At 33.7% G+C, this 18,369-nt stretch overlaps 1 protein-coding gene across 1 annotated transcript in view; it reads right to left on the bottom strand.

Moving 5' to 3' along the window:
- The window catches only part of SCN7A (sodium voltage-gated channel alpha subunit 7), a 60,156-nt gene extending 46,927 nt beyond the window's left edge, over positions 1-13,229 (bottom strand). Inside the window, exons 1-7 of the mRNA XM_032637450.1 lie at positions 13,005-13,229; positions 9,810-9,922; positions 9,228-9,317; positions 8,729-8,857; positions 7,249-7,340; positions 3,986-4,192; positions 1,732-1,801 (exon numbers count right to left, since the gene is read on the bottom strand). Of these exons, the coding sequence (XP_032493341.1) occupies positions 1,732-1,801; positions 3,986-4,192; positions 7,249-7,340; positions 8,729-8,857; positions 9,228-9,317; positions 9,810-9,922; positions 13,005-13,229 (926 nt within the window). The remainder of the gene's footprint in view (positions 1-1,731; positions 1,802-3,985; positions 4,193-7,248; positions 7,341-8,728; positions 8,858-9,227; positions 9,318-9,809; positions 9,923-13,004) is intronic.
- Between the last annotated feature and the right edge of the window lie 5,140 nt (positions 13,230-18,369).

The following is an 18,369-nucleotide window of genomic DNA, read 5'->3' as shown; positions in this document are numbered from 1 at the left end:
GCCACCAGGGAAGCCCGAACAAATGAATTTTTGTTCTTGTCTTAAAGCACCAACTTTTAGGATAGTTTACCATGCAGCAAAGTATGATGGCTGCAGGTGAAACGCTGTATGACTCTCTCTTCTGACCTTGACATACTATATCATTGTGATTCTTTCTATCCATGACCAGATATCTCCAACATGCATTTCAGGTCAAATTTAATTTGGAATGTCCATTGAAAGGGTTAGCTCGAGTGGGATGGGGCAGAAACGATGCGACGAAATCACAATCTGGACTTGAAAACAGAAAGGAAGCCCAGAAGTAGGGTGGCAAAAAGAGCTGAGTAAGCAACAATATGTCTAAATCACCTTAATACAACTAAACTACATAACTCATGTTCCCCTCTCCCGTGTGCTTTTTTGTCAATCTGTGCCCAGAGCCTCTAAGAAAGAGCTGAGTTTACAAATGGATGTCAAGTCATCCTGGCTTAGGGAAGTAACATAAGGAATTGAGTCATAGTACTGCTGAGAAGCACTCTATTTCTACCTTCTTATTTCTTCATCTGAAATTATAGGACAATAAAACTTGAGAGTTTTGTCATCTCACTGAAGAATTATTTATAAGTACTGTTTTTAAGAGCAATCAGCTTGTGATTAATGTAAATTATATTCATTAAAGACATACAAGCCATAAAATAAGTGAAATAACATCATATCTTTAATTTTTTTTTCTTCAAAGTCTTCGGGCTGAAGAACAGATTATATTTTCTTTCTTGATAATTCCTATTAGCTCTGGGGCACACTGAAAACAGAAAATCAGATTCTTATTTAAGTCCCAGCTCTTCCATTTACTAACTTCTTGACCTTGAATAAACCATTTAGCTAGTCTATCCATTATACTTTTTTCTGTAAAATCAGATTAATAGTATTCCATATTGTACACTTCTCAGCATGGTTTTGATGGTAAAATGAGATTATGTAATCAAATAGGAACCATTAATAAAAGCAATAATCATTAAATAAATACTATTGATCAGGGATACTGAAACGGAGCAGGACCCTATGGTCCTTGCTCTCCCATGTTCTCATCCTGACTTTTGTCTGTGGAAAAACTTTAACCAAAGAATAAGTTTAATCAGAGAAGTGAGAAAAAGTAGAAACAAAGGAAAACAGTCAAAGGAGACCAAATAATAATAGTTTAGTCATTAAACATAGTCAAGGACCTTTAGTTCCTTCTCAAGGGCTACAGATAATATTCTGAGCCATATCCTGTGAGCTGTCTATAGATGCTGAAGTCCCCACCAGGTGGAAGAAGTTAACTACATGAAGACCAGACTGTAGCCGTGACATGAGCTGCCATAATTCCAAGAACTGGCCTCAAGGAAATGGGAACAAACCGACCCTGGAACTGAAGATTAACTGTACTTTAAACAATCAAGATGATGCTGGTCAGACCACCGATGACCAATGTCAAGATGTCTGTCAGAGCTGACTGCGCTGTTCCTGCCTGTAGTCCCCTCCCTCCATCTATAAAAGCTCTTGCTCCCTGATTGTCAGGGCGGTGGGGTCAGAGTCGTCCATTGGACACAGGCTTCCGCCCTCTCCCCACCCCATCTCCTGCTCACGGTTGCTGGCACCCAAAATAAAGCAAACTTTCCTTTCCACCAACCTGGCCTTTTTACCGGCTTTTGAGTGTTGAACAGCCAGACCTCACTTCTGGTTACAATAGAAGAAAACATTAATACCACTTACCCAGCATCTGTTCTGTTGCCACAAAGAAGAGCATACCTTTCTCCTTCCAAATAATAAAAGTTTTCTGTTTCTGAAAAATAGGAAAGAAATGATATTCCATATCTAATCTTGAGTGGACAGCATATCTGAAACCCAGTTAAATCTGTACAGATGAACATACTTCTGTATAGTGAGAAGGAAGGAGCATAGAGCCTGACTCCCCCGCTTTTCTTTTAAATCTAGGAGGCTGTCCTAGCATCCAGTGTACAGGCCAAAAGACCTCTGGCAATCCACCTACTCCAGCCAGGTATGACCAGACCCTGAAAGAAAAATTCCCAAGACTAATCTATTTGAAAATTGAGGATTATTCCTTCCAGGATTTATTCCTGATGATCTTCCTGAACAGAAGACCAGAGCTTTCTGCCTCTGGGTTTAATTTCCATTCTCTTCCCACTTTGCAGCTTATTTTTCTACAATGAGTGTCCAGTGCCGCCTAATTACTTGTCCTGATATCACCTAGTTTCAATCATAATCTGAGCTAATCTGAGTCATAGCCCATAGAATTCATCCAGGTATTTTTATCTGCTATCAATCAAAATGTAAATTGTGTATTTATAGATATCAGTTACCAGGGTTGGGAACATATAGGTTTAGTAGCATTGCTTTTTAGGTTCTGAATTCAAATCACACAAATCAAACCCATGAGATCAGTCCTGGTGAGTGTGTGTGTGTGTGTGTGTGTGTGTATACAAAATTGAATTACACCAATCTCAGAAAATGTCACTTTATTTTGTCACCTAAAATAATTTTAGAAGAATTTAAAAATCATAGTTAGGAACCATTAATCAAAACTTTTGAGTGACTGTCAAAACCCAAATGAAATTTGACATTAGAACTGAGCACTCCCAAGTGTTCTTCTAAATACAAGGACTACGACATGGAAATTAAATAATGTTTTGCAAATATATTTCCAGCAGTTCCTAACATGCTATTTGAGAAAATGGAATGACTAGAATTGGACAAATATTAAAGTGATAATCTTTAAAATGATTTCATTATAATATACATACTTTAACAAAGAAAAGAACTTGGACTCTATTTTCTTAGCAATAACCAGTGAAGTAGCAAAATTTTTAGTAATTAGCATATTTTTATTACAACATCAAAGAAGCTAAAGGGGATTTCACTTGGAATCTAAGATTTAACATCCATCTCCTATTGTTCTTATCACTAGAATTAAGACCATGAAATAGACCTACATAATAAGGAAACATTTCACATATATACTAATAATTTTGCATTACTTGCATCATATCATATTATGGGATAAACCAAAGAGTAAAATTTATTAAGATTTGTTTTAGAACTTATTAAATCCAAAGTATAAATAAAATTAAGGTAGAAGGACTACTTAAGGTTAAACAATATTTTATTTTTATTAGTTGAACAATATGCTTTTGGTTTTTTCTAAATACTGTCAGAAAGGAGCTGATGATTTTAATATGAGGGAAAAATCTAATAAGAGAGTATGGCCTGGTGAAAATGGAATGGGTTTTAAAGCCAGATGGAGTTTGGCTAGAATCCTAGTTTTGCCACCGAGTGGTTATAGTATGCTAGAACATTCACAAAATTTCTCTTTACTTCTGTTTCCCTGTTGGTAACGGGTTATTCATGTCTTTTCTGCAGGATTATGGTGAAGATATGTGATCAGGCATGTGAATTACTTATGTATAAGGGCTAAGCAATACTTGTTTGACATTATTTCTGTTAGCCTAAAATATTTTCATTATTCATCAAAGTATAACTCAAAGCATTTAAAATGAGCAGCAGCAATTGAAATACAACAATAGTAAGAATTTCTATATTGTAGGTCATTTTTTGATTTATATGATCACCCCAAAGTTTCTAATGTGTATAATTACATTTAAATTTTAAACAACTTTATCGAAGAAAGGTAGTATCATGAGGATTGTACTCTGATAAAATTGCAATTAAGACTTTGGTCATATTTATTTATTTATGAAAGGATAAAACTTGCAAGTTAGCAATTCCAAACTTAGGTTTCCCTGATTTAACTGTCTGAAGACTTGGAACTTTATTATCCTGATAAAGGAAACTGATCCAAATTAGTACTTGAGCATAGTTATGGCATTTATATGAAGGTTGTTCTGAAGTCAAATTTGTTCTGAAATTGAATGTTCAATATTTCTGTGAAGAATGTTTTTCCAGTAAGAAAAGTTTTAATTTTTTTGATATAGATGCAAGGGATTCTTACCTCGAATATAATAAGGGTTTCCAGTTCGGTTGTGCAGTGTTTCAGTTTCATTTTCTTGGGGCCATCGCAAACATTTATGCTTCAGGTTGCCCATGAAGAGCCCCATCCCAATCAGAGAAAATATGCTCAGAAAGAAGAGAGTTAGGATAATGACCCCAGTGAGTTTCTTCAAACAATGGATCAGGATCCCTACAAAAGACTTCAGACCTGAAAAGAGAAAGGTTTGTTTTCGATAAAATAAAATATCTTAGTAAAGCAGGATTAGCAAACTTCTCCCATGGCAAATGCAGATGCCATCGAAATCAATAGTTTTGTGTTTTATAATTTAATTCACCATTATCTAGGTCCAATGACTAAAATGAATAAAACCCTTAACTTTGAGGTTTCTGTATGATTGCTAATTTATTACACCTGGCAATAATTTAGACATAACTTAGTATTTTTAAATTAGTTATTTGTTTGTTTCTCTTTACTACATAAAGAAGAGGACTTCTCTCTTGGCTATTGCTTTTCATACTAATCACCATTATTTATAAGCATAGGTAAAGGCGTAGAGTTAAAAATCAACATGGGTTGCAAATGTTGAAACAAGAAATAGCTTGAAATAGCAGTATTCTATACATTCTTTCATTAACTTTTTTTTTAAACATCTTTATTGGAGTATAATTGCTTTACAATGGTGTGTTAGTTTCTGCTTTATAACAAAGTGAATCAGTTATACATATACATATATCCCCATATCTCTTCCCTCTTGCATCTCCCTCCCTCCCACCCTCCCTATCCCACCCCTCTAGGTGGTCACAAACCACTGAGCTGATCTCCCTGTGCTATGCGGCTGCTTCCCACTAGCTATCTATTTTACTTTTGGTAGTGTATATATGTCCATGCCACTCTCTCACTTTGTCACAGCTTACCCTTCCCCCTCCCCATATCCTCAAGTCCATTCTCTAGCAGGTCTGTGTCTTTATTCCCATCTTGCCCCTAGGTTCTTCATGACGATTTTTTTTTCTTAGATTCCATATATGTGTTAGCATATGGTATTTGTTTTTCTCTTTCTGACTTACTTCACTCTGTATGACAGACTCTAGGTCCATCCACCTCACTACAAATAACTCAATTTCATTTCTTTTTATGGCCCAGTAATATTCCATTGTATATATGTGCCACATCTTCTTTATCCATTCATCTGTTGATGGACACTTAGGTTACTTCCATGTCCTGGCTATTGTAAATAGAGCTGCAGTGAACATTTTGGTACATGACTCTTTTTGAATTATGGTTTTCTCAGGGTATATGCCCAGTAGTGGGCTTGCTGGTTCATATGGTAGTTCTATTTTTAGTTTTTTAAGGAACCTCCATACTGTTCTCCATAGTGGCTATCTCATTAACTTTTTAAGAACTCAAGTTTTAGAGCTGATTAAGTAAAACATGAAAAACTTTTAATGATTAGAAATGAGAATAACACATAACTGTGATTGTATGTGGCTGTATTTATATCAGAATACTTACTAATCGAGAATTCAACTTTAAAGCTAGATTTATTTAAGAACATTCATTTTTCTAATTATTAAATAATACATGCTCAATTTTGAAAACATAGAAAACAAGAAGATACAACAACAAAAACCGCATAATTAAATTTCATTGATGAAACTACTATAAGCCTTCCTTCCTCCCTTGCTTCCTTCCTTCTTTCCATCCTTCCTTCGTTAGTTCCCTCCTTCCTTCCTTCTCTTTTTCCCTTGCTCCTTTTTTATTTGTTGGTCTGTTTAAATTTATGATCCTAATAGCTACTCAGCTCAACAATGGATGAGAATATACTAGCTCTGTGACGTTGAGCAAGTTACCAACATTTCTATGCTTGTTTTATTATTTTTTAAATGGGTATAGTGATACCTATTTCATATATCATTGTGAGAACTGAAAATCTATTTTTTAAATGACCTCCTCAGATGATTAGATTTCTTGAGTGTAATAGAATAGGGTTGAAATAAAGTTATTCCTGTCGTTAAAGAAATGTGATATCTAGAGTAAATATACAATTTTAATTGCTATCATACCGAAATATATATTTATAGCTACTTTTGCCACCTGGAATAATACTACTAATTTTTTTTTGCCATATGCAAGTCTTTTTAAAGTATTACATTAGAAATGGAATTTCTGTATCAAAATATATGACCATATTTAAGTATTGGTTCATACGTTCAAATTGTTGAGATGTTGAACCAATGCATAAACCAGAGACTATAAATATATAGTCAGGCCTTCACTAAAGCTAGGACATTTTAAAAAAATATCATTGCCAATGTATTAGAAGAAAAATAAGAGATATAATTTATAAACCATACAATTCACCTGTTTAATGTGTACTATTTAATCTTTCAGTATATCCACAAGGTTAGGCATCCATTACCATATTTCTCCAATCTTTTTTTGCTGTTTTGCCCAGCCTGTTCTCAAAGTACAGAGTATGCAATATATCTGGCCTTTTTCATGGTGTTCCAGTGGATGAAAGTTGCCTGTAGATCTTATTTTGGTATTATCACACTTGCCTGTGGGTTTATTCGTTCAAATATTTCATAACACCTCTGACTCATAGAAGCCAAAAAAAAACTCAGGGTCAAGTTTTCCTAGCTGATTGTTTTTACTCATTCAGAACAACAAATCAGAAGGTATTGGTAGGCTTCTGTAAGACTCTTTCAGGAATGGGAGGTGTAAATTAGTTGTCAGCTTCTCCCATCAATGTGGTCACAGCTCCACTTTATTTAGCAGAACCTTCTTAAACTTTGTGGCATGTGGAATGCATCCTATCCAAGCACTGACAGCAAAAGGAAATTTATCTTATTTTATATTGCTTTGTTCATTTCAACTGGTTTTTAGACACAGTGAGGAAAAGAAGAGGACAGATTAGATATCTGTCTAAACTGCTATCTCTCTCAGAAGTCTAAAGACAATTTTATAAGTTCATATTTAAGACATAAGAATAAGTAAAAAAGAAAAAAATAGAAAAATAATATATTTTGATTGAGCTCTATATTTTATTATCAAAGCATTGAACCCACTTCAAATTAGTAAAAAATGTGATATTTCTTTCTTGCCGTTCCAGGAGTGACTGAAATAAATTTGAAAATCAGATAATTCATTTATTCCAAAGCTAAAACACTGTTCAATTTAACATTTCTTCAAGCAATAATAGGGGTGTTCAGATGAATACACGGAAGTACATGAAACAAAATGAAGAACTCAATGCCTTTTCTTACCTTGGTTTAAAGGAATAATTTTCAAAATTCTCAAATTTCTTGTAATTCGAAATATTGAAATGAAGTTTGGAGGTGAATATCTTGATATATGCCTGTGGGATTAAATTGGAGTCATTTAGAAGTCATATTGGCTCTTTATACTATTTGAAACTTATTTTTAAAACCATATATCCAAATGTTTCACTTGCTTTCATTATTGCATTTTGCAAACAGTTTTATAATTGTTTGGAAGGGAAAGACTGCTATAGTGCAAGGTATCCAAGTAAATATTAATCTACAAACAAATTATGAGAGTTTATAAAAGCTTGACACTCTGAGTAGTCATAATTCCATATCAAATACTCTATATTATGTTCATAAATACTTTGAATCTAATTGGTGAAGAAATAGTTAAAAATAAGGAAATCCACAGTTTTTTAAAGGAATAAAATTTAAGTATTTAAACTTCTGGTGATGATAATGATGGTGATGAGGTGATGATGATGATGACAATGGTGATGGTGATGACAGCAGAAGTAAAGGTGAATAGTGGTTAACGATACAGACTCTGTAGCCAGACTGACCATGTAGAAATACAGGCTCCACTATTTAAATTACTTAATCTTTCTTGCCTTAGTTTCCTCAAACGTAAAGTAAGGATAATAATACTTCCTAATTCTGAGGATTTGGGGGGATTAAATAAGTTAATATATGTAAAGTTCATGGCAAAGCATCTGGCACATACTAAGGGCTAAATGTTAGCTGTGTTACCTAAGTGTTAGCTAATAGCAATGGCAAGAGCAGAAATAATAATAGTAATAGTAGAAGTAGTAGCGATAATAATTTCAATGATATTAGCTACTATTTTTTGACTGCTTACAACATGGCAGAAACTAATTATGTTCTTTATAAAGGTTATTTCTTTTTCAAAAACATTGACCCCAAGTCCACAAATAGAGTATTATTTTAAATTATTTTAACAGAAGTTTGATGCCAGTGACAATTTCTTTAGCCATAAAATAGAGTACACTAAGTAGAAGGATTAAATAAATCAATACACATGTAAATTATTAGAACTTAATGTATCATTCTAGAAAAATGTGTGCGTATAAACTATCTTATTCTGATAACTAGAATATTTACTGTTTTTAAGCAATGTAGATTAGAGAAGAATCAAATACGCCAGGATCCTCTCTTAAACTCCCAGGAGATTTTCTGTTCACTGAAAATAATCACTTCAAATGCAAAAATTCAATCTCTATTGTTTTTGCTTCGGGTAGATTACAGAGATAATATCCCACTCCTTTCATTTTGAATGCATATTCTAAGGACTAGTTCAGTTGGAGCTGCCTGAGAGAGCTCATATGGCTATGATTTATGAATTATTCTTTACTCACAGAATTTTTGCAGGCAGAAAACTTTATCATCTTCAATGTTTCTTTATGAAGAGCATTTTCTTAGCAAGGTATTAAGATGTTTGCAACTTAAAAGAAATACTCACTCAAACAAAGTTACACTGAAATCGAGCCAGTTCCATGGATCACCAAAGAAATAAAAAGATCCTGCCCAGATGCCTCTTGCAATGAGTTTTACAAGTATTTCAAATGTATAAATTCCAAGCAAAGTATTCCTGCAGAAAAGTTTTCATATAATAACTTTTCATATTAAAAGTGAGACTAATACATCATCAACTCTGAAGAACTATGTCGAGGATAATTATCTGGCAACCAAGCAACCAACCAACCAATCAACCAGACGACCATAGGATAGGGCTTTAGTTAGGGCTTCTAGAGTGGGCTATGTCTTACAGCATTAACCATGAAATTTGACTATCAATTAATTGTGGCATGTGTATAAATATTATATTATGTACAATGTATATTATATATTAAAAATATTAATTTGTTATATTATGTAATATATAATGTACTGTAACACAATGTATTAAATATAAAATAAATTATATACGCAATTATACATAATAAAATTATATAACTTACTGTAATGCTGGCCCCCATTTTGGCAAATCAGTCATGGACATAAATATGCAGTCAATCAAGATGCTAATTAAAATTAACAGTCGGAAAAAGGTAAGTTATTGTCAAGGAATAATGTTAATAAAAATAATATTGGAAATACATGTTTCTATAATCTGTTTATATGTATTTACACATATGAGATCACATAGTTTCTCAAATGTCAAAAAAATATACTCCTCATATTGAAAACAATGAGGATTACTAAGATTTGTTAACATTTACTACTGTTGTGTGTACTAGAAAAGAAAACAATATATATATATTTTTTTGGCCACGAGGCATGTGGGATCTTAGTTCCCCGACCAGGGACCGAACCCGAGCCCCCTGCAGTGGAAGTACGGAGTCTTAACTGCTGGACCACCAGGGAAGTCCCTAGAAAATATATTTTAAATGTACTTTCAAATATGGAACACAGTGCAGTTATAATCAAGATTTCAGTATGACCTAAAATGAAAATTAAAAAGAGAAAAAGACTGCAGCAATATCTGAATAGAATAGTTGCATTTGATATTAGTACAGTTTAAAACCAACAGAAAAGGATATGGATGTACCAAAATCTTAATGGCTGTTCTTCTAACTGAATTGAAAGGAGACAAGGTACACCAGCTGGCACTGAATCTGAATACTGTTCTCTTTTTATTTAATACTATGAAAGTCTGTAAGAGGAAAAGAAGAACATCAAGTGAAATGAAAATAAAGAACATCAACTGAAATTAGAACTGAGAATTATGATCTCATCAATTATGAAGCGTATTGCCAATGATCATTTGTCATGAAGTCTAACAGTTATACTTCTTACATTTTGATATCCTTTTACAGACTAAATCAAATGGAAAGTTTTTTTTAAACTATTTTTACTTATATTTAGCCTTATCTACCACTTTTTTTTAAACAATGTTCTACCTAAGAAAACTGTTTGCCACACACCAATCCTCAAGTCTTCCTGCAAAACTAATGTAATAGAAAGAAATCTATATCCAGATGGCTCATGGGTATGCATTTAAGCATACTAAAATTCAATGAATGTAAAATAAGTTAATTTTATTTTGAAGCAAATAAGGTATGGGATTATAGTAGTAAAAGTGACCGAATGCACTCAAACATTACATTAATCATTAGTAATTACCTACGGTATAAAACCCCACTTGTAAATTATCAATAACATAAACATATATATATATATATATTTTTTTTTTTTTTTTTTGAGGTACACGGGCCTCTCACTGTTGTGACATCTCCCGTTGCAGAGCACAGGCTCTGGACACGCAGGCTCAGCGGCCATGGTTCATGGGCCCAGCCGCTCCGCGGCATGTGGGATCCTCCCGAACCGGGGCACGAACCCGTGTCCCCCGCATCGGCAGGCGAACTCTCAACCACTGCGCCACCAGGGAAGCCCCGACATAAACATATTTAAAACAGAAGTTTATATCATGTAAAACTAATATGTTGGCATATAGAAATATTAAAGCAAAAAAGGGAAAAATCAGAAACATTTTAAAAAGGACTTATGTATATGTGTGTATATGTGTGTAAAATATGGATACACAGTAAAAGTGTATATGTATGTGTGTATGTCTGTATATATATATACACACACACACATAAGTATATACACACACACATATGTGCACTTTTATTATATATACATACCCATTTGGAAAATTCATTTGTTGTGGTGTGTGCATAACTATATTACACATAGTAAACATTATATAGAGTATAATGTAACAGTAATGTATAGTGTATAATGCAATGTGATAAAATATATTATAATATACTAAAATATATATTTAATATATAATTATACAGAGGTGTATATGTGACTATACATTGGTATTTATATTTGTCTATATATACAAATATATATTCATTGATATTTTATGAATACCTATTCTAAATGGAAAACAAACCGTGCTCTGATTCTCCTCAATGGAACACTTTTCCAACATACAATTTGTGTGTATTTTGGCCTGATTGTAGTTATTGTCCCTCTTTCCATTTTAAAAGCAAAAAGAAAGTAAAAAGGGCCAAATAAAATAAATCTGATTGTTTAAAATGTGCTTTCCATGTATTTTCCAAAACAATTTCAAACTTCACACAGGATGTAGCCAACCAACTTATGTCTTTGTGAAGGAATGAGTAGATCCAGATAGAATAATTTTCTAGTTAATATTTAAGTGCTGAAATTGTTCATTTCATTTTAGAATTATTTATTTGTATGCCATCTTTAACAGAGCAAACTAAATATAATTTAAAATTTTAGTATCTTTGTGTTATCACTAATAACAATACTTTTTATACTAAGGTATCCTTACCGTTTTTGTTTTTTCAAAATCTTTGATTTTGTCTTCAGTAACACACCTAGATTTGTCTGCCATGTCTGTAAACACTACAAAGAACTCAGAACTCTGCTATAATAGAGTTACCTTTAAGGTTACTGTTATATCAACTGTTAATGACTTAAGCGTAGCAAAAGTGAAAGCGGAGATAATTGAGATGAGGACTTACATTTTCACTAAAATGTTCTTAAGGTTTTACAGGTGTTTTATAGCGAATGATGCATAATGCCCATGGAGGCTACCAGAGATACTGGAATCTTTTGTTAATATATACATTTATACTGTAAATTGTCAATACGCTTCCACCATGCAAAGTATTCAAAAGAGTTGTGATTATACAAAATGCTCACTTTGCTTTCTGTCTAGAAAGTGATTCATTTCCATTTCACCCATTTGGTAAAATCACTGAACACTCTACAAGAATATCAAATTACATTTGTCTACAACGGGACTAATCCTCATCTCTCCCAAATTTGATCTTTCTTTATAGTTACTTCATTTTTGTCAGAAGCACTTCTATTCTTTCAAGCTGGAAACCTTGGCATTATTAATCAGTCTTCAAATCCTGCTATTTCTTCTCGGGTGTGTTACCTCTCTCCAAGACACTCCGATAATCCAGACCTCTTGACTTCAGGCCTCAATTGTTTTCTCTCTAATTTCATCTTTCTGACCCTATCTCTTCCATGCAATAGTAATTTAGGAATCTCTAGATTAATCTTACTTAAACACTGCACTCATTACACCAGTACTTTGGCCACCACATTAAAGCCATGCTGCCATCTCTGTTATCTCATCGTATTTCTCACAATTTGCAACACAGCTACAGGGTTCTAGTTCTATCATCAGCCTGTCTCTTCCCTATTCCAGAATTAATATCTGCTATTGACTGACTGTTCATTGAAGAGCTTCCCTTTGCCTTGTAAAAATGTGAAGTGTTCTCCAAGCTATAACTCAAATTCTATTTTCTTAGTAGAGACTCTTCCAGCTTTGTCAGTCTACACAGATCTCTGGCTTTTCTAAGCATAATTATTTTTATTTTTATCACTTTGTGCTTCTTTTTGGATTGTTCAAAATATTTAGTAAGTTCCTCAAATCATTCTCTGGATAGATAGGCTGTGACTGTATGAATGAATAAAATTTATGAATGAAATATACATTGGCTTTATTTTCCTAACTAGTTACATACAAAGTACAGTAACCCTAAACAAACTAACCTACCAGGCAAATATTCGGTTTTGATAAAAATCTCAAATATGTGTGAAATTTCTTATCCAATTTTCTATAACTTAAAATTACCTCTTCACTTATTCTTCCATCTTCTTTCATCCTATCTCAATTACATTTTTCACATGTCTGGAAAATGAATAAAAATATAGTCATAAGTTTAATTAATCCTTACCATTTTATTCTTGAAGTATGGGTCCACATCTTCCAATGGCTCTGACACCATTGCTCTAGGAAGATTTCCATAAACAAACGGCAGCTCTTTTCCAGCTTCCAAGTCAGTGTTTGGCTTTAAATCTTCTTTGTGTTCCTCACTGTGTTTTTTAGCACTATGCTGTTCCATAACTTCAAGAGACTCTCTGGTGAAGGGGACAAGGCCCTTACGTTCTGGGGAAGCCATTTCCAGTTTTGCACCTGAAAAGTATTTTCTTCAGTTCTAGATAAGATTTGTGTATATAAAGAAAAAATTTAAGTTTTAAAAGTCTAGGATAGGAATAAAAGAGAAGAGCAAACTGAATAAAAGCATTCAAAGAAAATTCCTGAGTTTTAGAGAAATCTGAGTCATTAAACTTGGTTTTGTTTCACTTAATATTAGACTTAATTTGTAATTTCACAAATAACTCATTCTATTTCATTTATTCATCCATTGAATCTTCTTTCTTTTACTGAAATCTGCCTTTCAGTTTCTCCCTTGTAATGAAAGAGTTCTAAAGTGGCTAGAGATTGTTGGAAGGCCAAATCCAATTATTTCACTCTCAGCTGTATTTAACTACTGACTAGACTTTCCTTCTCTAAACTCAGTTTTCATTGGCTCTGGGGGCCCCCTCTTCTTTATCTCTTCCTATAGCTCTGATTAATTCCTTTGACTTAGTTTTTCCTCTGAAATTTTAACTTTGATATCCTTTAAAGTTCTGCTTTTCCCCTAGTTATATCCATCTTTTTGGTACATACATAGGCAAACACAGAATTTTAACTACCGTACATGGGTATTTACCAAGTACATTTCCCCAAACACTCCCTTCCCTCAGTCATCTATGTGGCAATCCACCAATAACGCAATTTAACAAGTAAAAACAAAGTTTGTTGTTTTTCCCCAAGACTAGAATCACTCTTTTACCTTCTAGCCATTGTAAAAACAAAAACACACATATAAATTTATTGCCTTGAAAATTACTCATGAAATGTTTTTCTTTGTCATTAATTCCTCTGAAAAAAATAATTTTCTTACAATTATTTTCCATTAGGTATTTAAATATTATCCACTGTTCATATACCTACATCAAGATAGTCATCTTTGTAATTCTATCTCTGGATTGCTCTAGTAGTCTTTACAGGTCTCTCTCAATTCTAGTCTTTATCTACTTCAAGTCGTCCTATGGGTCACTCAATTAGTCTTCATTAAATACAATTTCATGCATCAATTCTCCATTTATGAACCTGGTTCTTTCCTCTCATAAAATTATGTTCTTTTGCTGATTTTTCCCAGTCCAATTTCTGTCAAAACCTACACTTCAAATGATCCTGCTCAGTGACAACTGACTGATTATTCTTTATACATTCTCCTTAACCCCCTTTGTAATTTTATTATTGCAATTAAGGATAAGAAATTTTGTACTTGATACTGTAGCATTTTCTATATGTATATTTTGTCTGTAATAGTGTTGGTCTTAGCTGAATTTCTTCTATAATATTTTCCTAAGACAGAAATCACACACATATGTATACACACATATATGCTAATCCAGAATTTTCCACTACTGGGTAAAATTGAGTTGTTTAATAGTTGAATCCATTACTTGCTATTAATGGAAAGTAAGAAAAAATATGTTCGCTAATCATAATGGAGTACCAATCATTGTGAGAATCAGACTCCTAATAGGTTAAATAAGAGATGTGTGAGAGATATTTAAAATACACAAATGGCAGTCTCGTAGACATCCAAGGAGAGGACACATAGTCCATTTCTGTACCCTGAAAAATAAAAATGGAAAATAATTACTAGGGTAACTCCTTATGCTGTTCATGGCATCACAGTTTTCTCGGCTTTTCTTTTCTTTTAATTTCTACTGCATTCTATCTAAAGAATGGCTTCCTATGCTTACTTCTAAGAATGCACGTAGAACAAAATGCCATCGCCTGCCTCAACTTTGATATTTCAGTTTAAGTTCCCACCATATGCCTATAACCTCTACCTCCAAAAATGTAAATTAAAATATACTCTAATTGACTAGCCCAGCCTATGGATTTATTTCCTCTTGGTTCAGTTATTTGTGACCAGAGAGAGGGACATTTTCACAATAGCAATGGCAGCTTATGCCCAAGACCCTCAAGGGATGCTGCAAGGATGGGTGTGAAGCAGTTTTAAAGAGAGAAATATGGAATAGGAATGTCAGCATATATCTATTTGGAACTCTCTTTCCAGACTAATAAAAACTAACAATTCCTCATCATAAAATTTACTTATTTTTCAAATATCTCGCTTCAATATCATGCACAAAACTAACACTTATTAAAGGATTAGTAAGAATTATTTATATACACCATACACACATACAAATGCATGTATAGGAATACCTCACATATCAAATTCTATTGAGGGGAGTCAAAATGCTTTGAATAAGTACAATTTATGGAGACAAGCTACAGACAACTGAAGTTTGCTCTTACTTACATATATAATCTTCTTCCCTTAAAATATTTAATGAGCTTTCAAAATTGTACTCCTTACATGTAGTTCCTTGAATAGATTCTTAACAATTCATGGTTATAGACTAGTATAAACGAAATCACAAACTTTGGAATTAGACTTACAATCAAATCCTAAATTCTGTTATTAATATTCTTAGAGGTCTCAATTAAATTACTTATATTCTTGAACCTGTCAATCATAAAATTGGGGTTCCTACTCGGGTTAAATAAGGATAAAATAAAATAATATGAATGAAAATGCCTAGTGCGGTGATTGGCACATAATAGGTTCAAACTACACATAAATTTTTTAAAATTAATTAATTTATTTTAATTTTTTGGCTGTGTTGGGTCTTTGTTGCTGTGCACGGGCTTTTCTCTAGTAGCGGAGAGCGGGGGCTACTCTTCGTTGCGGTGCGTTGGCTTCTCATTGGGGGGCTTCTCATTGCAGAGCACGGGCTCTAGGAATGCAGGCTTCAGTAGTTGTGGCACTCGGGCTCAGTAGTTGTGGCTCGTGGGCTCTAGAGCGCAGGCTCAGTAGTTGTGGCGCACAGGCTTAGTTGCTCCGCGGCATGTGGGATCTTCCTGGACCAGGGCTCCAACCCATGTCCCCTGCATTGGCAGGCAGATTCTTAACCACTGCGCCACCAGAGAAGCCCTAAACATAAAATTTTAACTGTGATATGATTTTATATCTTAGAATGATTGGTTGAATCTAACAGAATAATAGTATAGTAGGAATACATGTAAGGTTTTGAAATTTGGACCAAAACAACCTATCTGCACAAGTGCAGTCAGTACGTTTTTACAGCAGAGAAAACTGCCAAGGGGGTTTACTTAATAGTAAGTGCAATATAAATCAATACTGACTTGTGTCTGCCAAGAAAGCTAATATAACCTTTATTGGTATTGAAGGAAGATGAATGAGGCAATTTCTCTCTCTTCTTCTGTATTCCATGACCACTCTTAAAAGGCATGCATGTCAACTGGAGGGTCTTCAAATGGGATCAGCATATGATAAAACTCAAATCATGCCATCTACAGACCAGTTAAAATAATAGAGGATATATTAGTTGAAGCAGAAGAGACTGAAGTAGAACATTATTGTTTCCAAGTATCTGAATGATTTTATGTAGAAGAGAAATTAGATTTAAGTATTACTTTAAAAAAATAAGATGAACTAGGAGCAATGAGCTGAAGCCAGAATAGATTTGGCTCAAGATAATAAAGCACTTTCTAAATAGCCATTGAAAAATGGAATAAGTTGACTTGGACATTAATCCTTCCCTCTGACTAGCAATGTGGAAGCATGGACTTATTAACAGAATAATTTAAATGGATCCAAATATGATTGATGGCAACCTTGTATTTAGAACTTTGCAATCCTAAAATCTTTGAATATTCAGAGTATCACATGACCTAAACGTTTAGGCTAAATATTAGCTAAACTAAACGTATGCAGCACTGAATTAACAATAATTGAATTAACAAAATCAAAAGCATTTTTAACATATATCTCTTCATATTACAGTAAAAGTGCTTTTTTATATTTTTAGTGATCCATTCTAACTGCTAAAAATCATTATTTTTTGTGTGTAAAAAATAGTGTCCTTAAAAGTAGATACAAAGGGAGGTTGCAACCTTATTGCATTAATGAAAACATTTTTGAACACCATCCATTGAAACCTCAAAATTTAATTTGCCAGCCAGTCTTCTTACTGTATAGTCCAAATATAATCTTCTTTTTCTTTCTGTTATCATTTCACAGCACAACAGTCTTTGATTACTCAGTCTGCCACCTACTAGCTAAGAGATCTTTATAACATAGCCTGGGTAAATTTTGGAACCCCTCATATATCACACTGGGTCACAAACATTAAAACAGACCATATACAGAAAGCCTGCTACACAGTACTGACTTTATCAGTGCTAATTCTCTCTCCCAATCCAGTCAGCTGTCCCCAAAGACTTCTTTAGTCATGATTTTGATGTTGAATGAAACTATTCCAGTTGTTGACTAGGTGAATAAATGTGTAGTGGGCCTTGTCTTCTGTGGTATGACAGAGAAATGCAAGCACTTAATCAGATAAAACTGGCTTGCATCTGACTTTTAGATGGCTGAGTGCAGATTGTAAATTATTAATCATTAAATCATAATTCAGTAAAAGCATTTCTGTGGGGAATTTATGAAATATGGTACAGGCCCTACGTTTTCTGGTGAGTGATCTTAATATAGCACTAATGCCTGAAAAATATAGAAAGATTAAAAGTTAATCTAGCCATTAGACCACCTTTCTAAAAACTGAATAGCTGAAGTAAGATTTTGGCAAAAACTGTATCAAAGTCAACTCAGGTTTGGACTCTAACAAATTCCAAGTGTAATAATATTTTATATTGTTGATTAAAGTGCAAGCCATTTCTCTTGGTCATTAGATGAAAGGAGCAGTACCAGCATCAGTATGGAGAAAAGATCTTTTCTTTTTTTTAACAGCTTTATTGGAGTATAATTGCTTTACATTGTTGTGTTAGTTTCTGCTGTATAACAAAGTGAATCAGCTATACATATATCCTCATATCCCCTTCCTCTTGCATCTCCCTCCACGCTCCCTAACCCACCCCTCTAGGTGGTCACAAAGCATCAAGCTGATCTCCCTGTGCTATGCGGCTGGTTCCCACTAGCTATCTGTTTTACGGTTGGTAGTGTACATATGTCAGTGCCACACTCTCACATCTTCCCAGCTTATACTTCCCTCTTGCTGTGTCCTCAACTCCATTCTCTACATATGTGTCTTTATTCCCGTCCTGCCCCTATGTTCTTCAGAAACACTTTTATTTTGATTCCATATATATGT

Source organism: Phocoena sinus, chromosome 7, assembly GCF_008692025.1.
Source record: "Phocoena sinus isolate mPhoSin1 chromosome 7, mPhoSin1.pri, whole genome shotgun sequence".
In the NCBI taxonomy this organism is placed as follows: Eukaryota; Metazoa; Chordata; class Mammalia; order Artiodactyla; family Phocoenidae; genus Phocoena; species Phocoena sinus.
The sequence above is the reverse complement of the archived record's forward strand: the minus strand, read 5'-3'. Positions and strand labels throughout refer to the sequence as shown.